The sequence below is a fragment of the Orycteropus afer genome, unplaced genomic scaffold (genome assembly GCF_000298275.1).
Source record: "Orycteropus afer afer isolate SDZICR_OR568_19922 unplaced genomic scaffold, OryAfe1.0 scaffold00002, whole genome shotgun sequence".
NCBI classification, from domain to species: domain Eukaryota; kingdom Metazoa; phylum Chordata; class Mammalia; order Tubulidentata; family Orycteropodidae; genus Orycteropus; species Orycteropus afer.
Genome location: NW_006921589.1, coordinates 32,502,882 through 32,513,422, shown reverse-complemented (window position 1 = coordinate 32,513,422; position 10,541 = coordinate 32,502,882). Strand labels below are relative to the sequence as shown.

At 37.0% G+C, this 10,541-nt stretch overlaps 1 protein-coding gene across 1 annotated transcript in view; it reads right to left on the bottom strand.

Annotated features, from left to right (window-relative positions):
• The window catches only part of C2CD6 (C2 calcium dependent domain containing 6), a 190,900-nt gene that overhangs the window by 97,012 nt on the left and 83,347 nt on the right, over positions 1–10,541 (bottom strand). Inside the window, exons 7-9 of the mRNA XM_007936057.1 lie at positions 9,705–9,773; positions 6,056–6,135; positions 3,963–4,100 (exon numbers count right to left, since the gene is read on the bottom strand). Coding sequence (XP_007934248.1) covers positions 3,963–4,100; positions 6,056–6,135; positions 9,705–9,773 — 287 coding nt within the window. The remainder of the gene's footprint in view (positions 1–3,962; positions 4,101–6,055; positions 6,136–9,704; positions 9,774–10,541) is intronic.

The window sequence follows — 10,541 nt, the reverse complement described above, 5'->3', positions numbered from 1 at the left end:
CAGGTCTGACTCGACGGCACATAACAACAACAACAACAACAAAGCAAATGGAAGAAATGACAAGATAAAAGAGCTGAATAGAAGATTTCAGAGAGCAACTTGAGAAGACAAAGTTAATTATTGTAATGAAATATGCAAATACTTAGAGTTAGCTTAGGATTTCTCAAGCTGAACAAACTGAAGAAAATATTTAAGCCTCGAGTTACAATACTGAATGATTCTATGGGCAATATATTGAATGATGCGAGAAACATCAAAAGAAGATGGAAGGAATACACAGAGTCACTGTACCAAAAAGAACGGTTGATGTTCATCCATTTCAGGAGGTGGCATATGATCAAGAACCAATGGTATTGAAGGAAGAAGTCAAAGCTGCACTGAAGGAAGTGGTGAGAAACAAGGCTTCAGGAATTGATGGAATACCTATTGAGATGTTTAAACAAACGGATGCTGCACTGGATGCATTACTTGGCTAAGCCAAGATATCTGGAAGACAGCTACCTGGTCAACTGAAGAGACCCATATTTACCCATTCCAAAGAAAGGTGATCCCACAGAATATGGAAATTATCTAACAATATCATTAATATCGCACACAAGTAAAATCTTATTGAAGATAATTCAAAAATGGTTGCAGTAGTATATTTAGAGAGAACTTCCAGAATTGCAAGCTGGATTCAGAACAGGACATGGAATGAGGGATATCACTGCAAATGTCAGATGGATCTTGGCTGAAAGCAAAGAATATCAGAAAGATATTTACTTGTGTTTTATTGATTATGCAAAAGCATTCAATTATGTGGATAATAACAAATTATGGATAACACTGAGAAGAATGGGAATTCCAGAACACTTAATTGTACTCATGAGGAACCTGTACATAAACCAGGAGGCTGTTATTCAAACAGAACAAGGGGACACTGCATGGTTTAAAATCAGGAAGGGAGTGTGTCAGGGTTGTATCCTTTCACCATACTTATTCAATCTGTATGCTGAGCAAATAATCTGAGAAGCTGGACTATATGAAGAAAAGTGTGGCATCAGAATTAGAGGAAGACTTGTTAACAACCTGCAATATGCATACAACACAACTTTGGTTGCTGAAAGTGAGTATGATTTGAAGCACTTACTGATGAAGATTGAAGAATACAGTCTGCAGTCAACATAAAGAAAATTAAAATACAACTGGACCAATATGCAGTATCATGATAAATGGAGAAAAGATTGAAATTATCAAAGATTTTATATGACAATCAGTACCAATGGAAGCAGCAGTCAAGACATCAGACAATGTACAGCACTGGGCAAATCTGCTGCAAAAGACCTCTTTAAAGTGCTAAAGAACAAAGATGTCTCTCTGAAGACTAAGGTGCACCTAACCCAAGCCATGGTATTTTCAGTCACCTCATATGCAATGTGAGAGCTGGACAGTGATTAAGGAAGACCGAAGAAAAGTTGATGCTTTTGACTTGTGGTGTTGGTAAAGAATACTGAAAGTACCATAGACTGTCAAAAGAGCTAACATATTTGTCCTGGAGGAAGTGCAGCTAGAATGCTCCTTGGATTGAGAATGGCCAGACTCATTTCACCTTTCAGTCATGGTGACAGAAGGGACCATTCCCTGGAGAAAGATATCATGCTTGGAAAAGTGGAGGGTCAACCCAAAATGGGAAGGCCCTAAACGAGATGGATTGACACAGTGGCTGCAATGATGGACTCAGGTATAGCAAGGATTGTACGAGAGGCACAGGATTGGGCAGTGTTTTGTTCTGTCGTATACAGAGTCACTCTGAGTCAGAGCCAACTTGATGGCACCTAACAACAACAACAATGTAATAATCTCTGAACCCATGAAATATCATCACAGTGAAGGTTGATAAACCATTAGGAAACACATGCCTTAAATGAAGAAATTAACATATAATATAAATAATAAATATTTTGGTTCTCTAGTGCTACTGTGGGAGCTCTGGTAGCATAGTGCCTAAGGCACCTGACTGCTAACCAGAAGGCTGGTGGTTCAAACCCACCAGCCACTCCTCAGAAGGAAGGTTGGGCAATCTACTTCCATAGTGATATAGCCCTGGAAACCCAAGGAGGGGTTGCTATGAGTCGGGTCTGACTTGATGGCACATAACAACAACAACAAGTGCCACTGTAACAGAAAATACAAGTGGATGGCTTTAACAAACAGGGATTTTATTCTATTATAGTTTAGAAGGCTAGAAGTCTGAGTTCAAAGTGCCAGCTCTAGGGTCTGGGTGAGAACCCCTTGACCTTAGGCTTTAGCTCTGCCTTTAGCTCCTCGCCCCCTAAAGCTGAAGGCTTCTCTTAACTCAGGTGGCTGCTGGCTGCTAAGGTGGACAAACCCAGTGTCAACAAATGGCACAGTCCCAGAATCATCAAGGAACATGGCAGGCCACTGGTTAAGATCAGCAGACAACATGGTCGGCTGCTGAACGAAGACTTGGCTACAGTAGGGTCCAAGCATGCCAAAAAGCTCAGAGACCTTTCTCAAAGCTATCTTGTCATATACTGGAAGCAGACCACATCCCTAAAGCTGCTTCAGTAGATTCCACCATGGAGCTGATTATCAGTCTCATCATGGGGAATAGCTATATCCAGCTGCCCAGGCACTCAAAACCAGGCCCAGCCAAGTTGACACCCAACTTAACTATCACAAAAAATAAGGTGAAAACTTCTGTGCTCTTTTACCTTTCTCAGGGTGGTCACTGACTTGCTGCATCAGGCTAATCTGCTGCAAAAGACCTCTTTAAACTGCTGAAAAGCAAATTTGTCACTTTGAGATCTAAGGTGTGCCTGATCCAAGCCATGGTATTTCCAACTGCTTCATTTGTATACAAAAGCTGGACTATGAATAAGGGAGACCAAAGAATTGGTGTTGGTGAAGAATATCGAATACACCATGGGCTACTAGAAGAATGAATAAATCTGTCTTGGAAGAAGTACAGCTTGAATGTTCCTTAGTAAGGAGAATGATGAGACTTCATCTTCATGTACTTTGAACATGCTATCAGGAGGGACCAATCCCTAGAGAAGGATATCATGCTGGTGAAGTAGGGGGTAAGCAAAAAAGAGGAGATGCTTAATGAGATGGATAAACACAGTGGTTGCAACAATAGGCTCAAACGTAGCAGCAATTGTGAGGGTGGTGCTGGACTGGGCAGTGTCTCATCCGTTGTACACAGGGATTGCTATGGGCTGGAAAGGACTCAATGGCACCTAACAATATCCAATTATGTTTTCAGACATTAGAATGTCCTGAAAATGGAAAACTATTAGAAAGTGATAGAATCAGATTGGCCAATCATTAAAATTTCCTGTTATCCAGTAGGGTGAGGGTTTGATGAAGGAAAGTTGAGAGTTGTTAATGGAAAAAAATAAAAGTTTATGTATATCTATTAATGAGTTCAAACTCCTCTAATATATTAGAGATATATTAAGAAATGTCAGGTATGAAGGCTACAATGGGACTATTAAGAGTGAGAACTTAAGGGATTCTATCAGGACATTTGGTATATCAGAGTGAGTATGTATCTTTTACAGAAGGGTATCTGATGGAGGTTCTCAAGTGGTCACTTTAACCTCCATTCCCTTTAAAGCCAAAGCTCTTTGAATGGATGCTCCCTTCTGAAAACCTTGTGGAGGCCTCTGTTTTTTCTTTCCCTTTGATGAAGTACTGTTCTTTCTTCTAACTTATATAGATGTATATCATTTATAGATTTTTCAACTCTTTTTCTTCCATAAGGCTAACTTTTTAAAACAAACCTCTAAATATGACAAGCAATAATCAGGAGTAATCTCTGAACACATGAAATATCACCACAGTGAAGATTTATGGACCAGTAATAGTAAGCCCCTTTCTCCACAGAATAAATTAACATATGATATAAATAACATAAATAAGATGAAAACTTTTGTGGGTTTTTTTTTTTTTTTTACCTTTCCCGGGGTGGTTGCTGAAGTTTTTCAAGTCGTACAACAGATGGCTGGTTAGATTTACTTGGCTTCCCAACAGTAACATTCAGGTCTGGGGATAAGAATGCTGGATATTCTACTGGCTGTGGTACAATAACATTTCTGTAAAAATAGTAATAAGTTTAAATACTGAAGTATACTTCTAAAATCAGTGGTGAATCTTTCTCCCATTTACTCTGTCAGCTCACCTATCCATCTTGGACCATGAAGGATAGAGCTGGGAAAGAAAATAAGAGTAGCAATTCTGAGAGAAGTGCTCTCTTGATTACTCTTACTTACTACTGAGTACTTACTACTCTTACTACTTACGACTCTAAGTACACGGGCAGCAGAGATGGGAAAGGAGAGAAAGACAGGAGGTTCTAATGAGAAGTAGAAAGTCCTTGAGAAACTTTCTCCCAATCTCTGGACTCGAATCTCTATCTCCTGAGTATCTCATTTTTTAAATTATTAATTCTTTGGAATGTTATGCATGCCAGGCATTTTATTCATATGGCTACTTAAAGTAGCTCATTCAATTATGAGGTGATAATTATCATACCCTGTTTCACGTATGAGAAAACTGGTATTCAAAGAGATTAAACAACTTTACCCAAGGTCTTACAGCTGGTAAGAGCTAACATCTGAACACACATCTCTTTGACTCTAAAGCTCCTATGCTCTGAGCCATTCACAATGTAACAGTCTCTGTCTCATTGCTACTTGCTTTTACATATGTGCCTTCTGCTGGGAGTGTTTCCCTTCATCCTTCCAAAATCAGCCAGATGCACTTACACTCATTTTTGAAGTTTCACCTTAAACATTATTTCTTTTATGAAGTGGTTTTTTCCTCAATTTCCCATAGTTCTCTGGGTTTGCCTCTAACAGGGTTCTTATCCTATTGTATTGTGATTGTGTTGGTGTTTTGACATGTTACTTTCACATTAAACCATGAGTTATTTGAGTGTAGGGACCAAGTATCATTTCTTTGCATTTGCAATGCCTTTGGGATATAGCAGACATTCAGTATGTAAATGCTTATAATCAATGGATGGATGTGGAATTGATGGTTAATACATTTTTAAAAATCAACTTCCACTTAACTATTCCTTCTATTTCATTATTTCAACAGATCATCATATCAACTAATCAGTTTATTTTTAATAACATTCAGTTTGGTGAAGGGATGTGGTAATATAAGCACTTCAGAATAGAGTCTTCCGTCCTATACTACCTAATTCTTTCAATCACATTTAGAAAGTTCCCCATTTCTTATTACTTGGTATCACTATACATTAAATCTCTTCCTCATGCACTCATTTTTCTTTAATCAACTTTTACTGTTGAAATATCAAGATTTGTGACACATTCTATTTTATTTTGGGCCTGTTAGTGACTTTTTTTTGCCATAAAACTTTTTGCTGAAGATTTAAAAGTAACAATTGGAGTGGAGGGGCAGTAGGAATACATTGCTATACTGCAGAGTACAAAACTGACAATTATTAGAGACCCTGATCTTCAAAAATCCTCACACTTCTTTCCCCAAAAGGAGCATCTATCTCACTGGCCAACTTTCTCCTACAGACTACTCATGGCTTCTGCATTGAAGTTGGCACTCTCCCTCTTAGCTTTATCTCCAGACCTCCTCACCTTGTCTCTCCAGGGCTAACCCCAAAACCCAAAATTTCCCCCACCTTATGAAGCATAACAGAGTTCCTGGGTGTTGCAAAAGGTAATGTTCTTGGCTGTGAAATCAAAGTTTGGAGGTTCAAGTCCACCCAGAGATACCTTGGAAGAAAGGTTGGTAACAGACTTTAGAAAAATGAGCCACTGAAAAGCCTACTGAGTACAGTTCTACTGATACCCATGGGGTCACCATGACTTGGAGTCAACTCAAGGGCAACTGATTTTTTTTTTTTTTTAAGCAGAGCAATTTACTACTCTCTTTACCTTGGAGTCAGCCCATCCTGGCCATGCGCTGAAAGCTATCTAAAACAACCAAAATGCTTCATTAATGTACTAAATTTTTTAATTGTCACATGATCTGATCTTGTTAAAAAGACTTTTAAAACACTTACGACACAGGGTCTGTTCTTTCTGGAGGTGGTGCAACATTCATAAACATGGATGGCTCAATAATTTTCTGAAGAGGTTTTAACTAAAAAAGAAAGTAAGTATATTTTAATGTTGTTTAGTTACAATGATAGTTCATCCTGATACTATTATCCCCCAGGACTATGGAATAAGCCTAATAATTATACAGATAAGGAAAAAAGAAATGAAAATAAGAAATAACTATTGATTTCTGTTTGTCTAGAACAAAAGATAATGAAGAAACCCAAAGATTTAAAGAAGGAACTAGTCCATATGATTAGCCTGCATGAACCATGGCCTCTTCTGAGATCAGAGGAACTAGATGGTGCCCAGCTCCTATTACCAACTGTTTTGTCCAGGGACACAACAGATTGTCCCAGAAAGAATGGGAGAAAAATGTACCACAAAACTTAAATTCCTAAAAAAAGTTCAGACTTATTGGTCTGGTAGAGACTAGAGGAACCCTTGAGACGAACACCCTTTTAACTTGGAATTCAAACGACTCCCAAAGGTCACCTTTCAGCCAAATGAAAGATTGGCTCATAAAATAAAAAATATCACTGTGAGTACTGTGCTCCTCTAAATATTCACCTAAATGAAACCAAATTCATCTAAACATTACCCTAGACCACAGATGAGAAGGTAAGGGAGGATAGGGAAGCTAGAGTAATGGAAACAGAACAACCAGAATAGAAATAATGAGAATGCTGACATATTGTGAAAAAATGTAACCAATGTCACTGAACAACATGTATAGAAATTTTTAAATGAGAACTTAATTTCCTTTGTAAACTTTCATCAGAAACAGAATAAAGTGTTTCAAAAAAGAATTAAAACTTATTGAAAACAGTATTTGTCAAACATTTTATACCTTTAATCTTATTTAATCCTCCCAACAATCCTATGAGGTAGATAATTATGCCCATTTTACAGATTAGTAATTAGTAATTTTACAGTAAGTCTGAGAGCCAGGATTTGAACGAAGCTCTTTCTGCCCCCAAAGCCACGGTCTTTTTACATTATCATGATGGATAAATAAGGGACTATATCACTGGTATTTAAGACCTGAAAAGTTCATACACATTTAACTTTTCAAAAGTTGAGTTTTTATTATATATCCCATTCTTTTCACATAATACTTTGTTCCTTGTTGGAGCAGATTCTAACTACATAACAAGGAACCCTGGTGGTGCAACGGTTAAGCACTTGACTGTGAACTAAAAGTTCTACTATTTGAACCCATCAGCAGCTCTGTGGGAGAAAAGACATGGTGATCTGTTCCCATAAAGATTATAGCCTAGGAAACCTTATGGTGCTAGAAACCTTATGTTCTACCCTGTCCTCTAGGCTCACTGTGAGTTGGAGTATTTAAATAAAATAATACTTGCCCTGTTTTATCTGAAAAGAGTATATCTTTATGAATGGCTATTGTTTCATGTTATGTTATATTTAGACACCAAAGCCATCTCTGGAGTTAATGCTTAAGCTATAGCTATCACAAAAAGGATTAAACACTTACGGGTCCTTGTAAAGCCTAACTCATGACAAAAAAAAAAAAAAAGAAAAGAAAAGAAAGAAAATAGGTAGAAGGAAAAGGAAAGAAAAATCAAAGAGTAGAAGGAAAAATTTTACAATTTTATGCCTGATATTTTTCATATGCATATTATTTACTTCTTACTCAAAATGTATTGGAAATCATTAAGCTATACCACAAGCAAAATTTTTCAAATCACATTACAAAGACTTCTCCATTAACATGGTATAGACTAATAAGACTGAGGGACCCACTCTCAGTTTCTAATTTAAAATCACGTCAAATGATAAAAATAACAAAAACAGAAAAAGAAGATTACACACAAAGTATATGGGTCATTTCCTATAACTACAGTGGGTTGGATTTTTAAATAGCCAAGAGTTGTGGGAATATCCAGGGATATCAAGAACTCTTTCAAACACTTGGCCAGAGTGTACACTGGCACAACTTTTCCAAAACAAGTCATTCAAAAGGTCATTGTTTTGGACAATAACTTGCCTTCTAGGAATCTAGCCTAAGGAGGTAATCAAAGAAATGAACAAAGATTCAGTACACAAAAATGCTATTAAGGATACAAAAATGTTTTACTACAACAAGGTCACAAGGTAGTGAACATAAAGAGAAGGAAAAGCTAGGAACATACTTTCCTTGAGTAGATTACTCTCGACGAGTCAAGAAGGGTTCAAATAATAACAGATGTTGAAAATACCACAGGACAAACGAATATGTGTGGTCAGAGTACAAAATATTGTCTGAGTAACATTAATGATTCAATCTTTAATACTTTTTATTTAAAAACCCACATCTACTTCCTGAATACTTAAAATAGTTTTTAATTACATAAGGATCTGTGTGTGTATACACACACATATATATACACACTAAAGCAAGTTGTACAGTAAAACCATTTTGAATAAAGATCATTTATTTAAAATGTATAAGCAAATAATGGTAAAAGTCTCATTTTCTTTTGTTTGAAGAAAAAATAATATTCTTCTTAAAATATGTATCTTAAAGAGTTTATCAAACTGGAGAGAATAGAGGCTCAAAGGTGGATGATGCTGAGAGAGGCAGGGGACATCCAGACAGGAAGGAAAAACCGTAGGCTGAGCTGAGTTCACAGCAAACCCAAAGATCGAGACTAGAAAAGGGCATGAATCTTGTTGGCTAACACTCTGTAGCTGCTGTTCTTTTGAAGTTAGCATTTCCTGAAGTGGTTTTTCTTAAGTTGGAGACTTATCCTGAAGCCTGTGCAGAGATTAGATATGCAACCTACAGCTTCACCCTATCCTATAGTAAGTTCAGTTCTAAAAAACAAAAAAGGTAAACCCACTGTGATGGAGTCAGATCCTATTTATAGCGACCCCTCCTTGGGTTTCTGAGGTGGCATCTCTATGAAGTATATTGCCCAATCTTCCTTCAGAGGAGTGGTGGGTGGGTTTGAACTGCCAGCCTTCTGGTTAGTAGTCAAATGCCATAGGCACCACGCCACTCTAGAAACTAAAAGTCTTCAGCCAAGGAATTGAAAACAAGGGAAGCGATGAGAACTGCATCATTGGTTTCCAGACGGACCTCTAAGAGAAGCAAGGAGTCCATCATCAACTTCCTTGCCACCTGGCCCCCTTATGCATATGTAGCTAATTTCTCAAAATTTTAATGAATATGTACACAGAGCTCTGTTGGCTAGTGGATAATGCACTTGATTCCTAACCGGAAGGTCAGGAGTTCAAACCCACCAGCCACTCTGTGGAAGGCAGACCAGGCTATCTACTTAGGTAAAGATTGACAGCCTCAGAAACCCAATGAGGATTGCTGTGAGTCAGAAATGACTTGATGGCATTGAGTTTTGTTTTGTCTTCAAATACCTTCCTCATTATTCACTTAAACATAAAAGCTGTCTGGGCCCCTGGCTTGGAGAGGCAGTTCTTTGAGAAACTATTCTCACTGTCCCCTTTCTTGCTGCAAGAAATAAAATCCAACTTACTCATTCCTCTTAGCTCTCTCATCCTTGTTTGAGTTAAAGCAGCAAACCCATTGTGTTTGGTTTCAATGTGACTAAGAAACTATAATAAAACAATTTATAAAAAAGGTGAACTAACCTGATGTGAAAATCCAAAACCAAAGTTTCCATAGGAGAACATAAATTCTATCTCCATCCTGCAGATAAACTAAACATGTGGCAAATTTACTTTTATGTTTAATCAGAATGATATGTTAATGGATACATGATATTTTTATTTAACAAATTTATAAATTAGAAAAGCTAATATGTATCTCCTAACACATAAAGTATTTACACAAGGAACGCCTATACAAAAATTCACTAAGTTTCTGGAATGTTAAAAAAAATTGTGTTAAAGTTAAGATTATTATGTGATTAAAATACAGTAAATATCAAGCTAAAGTTAGTATGATTACCTTGAAATACATATTATATTCATATATATGTGTACATATGTACACATACATACATACATACACACATATATACATATTTAAAGTATTTACTCACATTCCTTACATTTTAAGATAAAAAAATATTTTATTTATACAAGTGATTTTACCTCTCTGACTCCCAGGTTCTTCATGTGTGAAATGAAGGAAGGTGTCAAAGGTAATGACCTCAACTGTTCATCTTTCTTTTTTTCTTAATTGTGCTTTAGGTGCAAATTTACAGAGCAGAATTTGTTTTACATTCAACATTTCGTGTACATTTGGTTTCACTCATTATTGTTTTTTATGTTCTTTTCCCCAGCTTTGCCTATTGGCCCCAGAAGCCTCCCTGGATAGTAGATCAAATAATTAAGCTAATATATTTTTTAAAAGCCCTGGTGGTACAGTGGTTTAGAGCTAGGCTTTCCACTGAAAGGTGGGCAGTTTGAACCCACCAGTTTCTCTGAGACTGCAGAGCAGATGTAGCAGTCTTCTTTCATAAA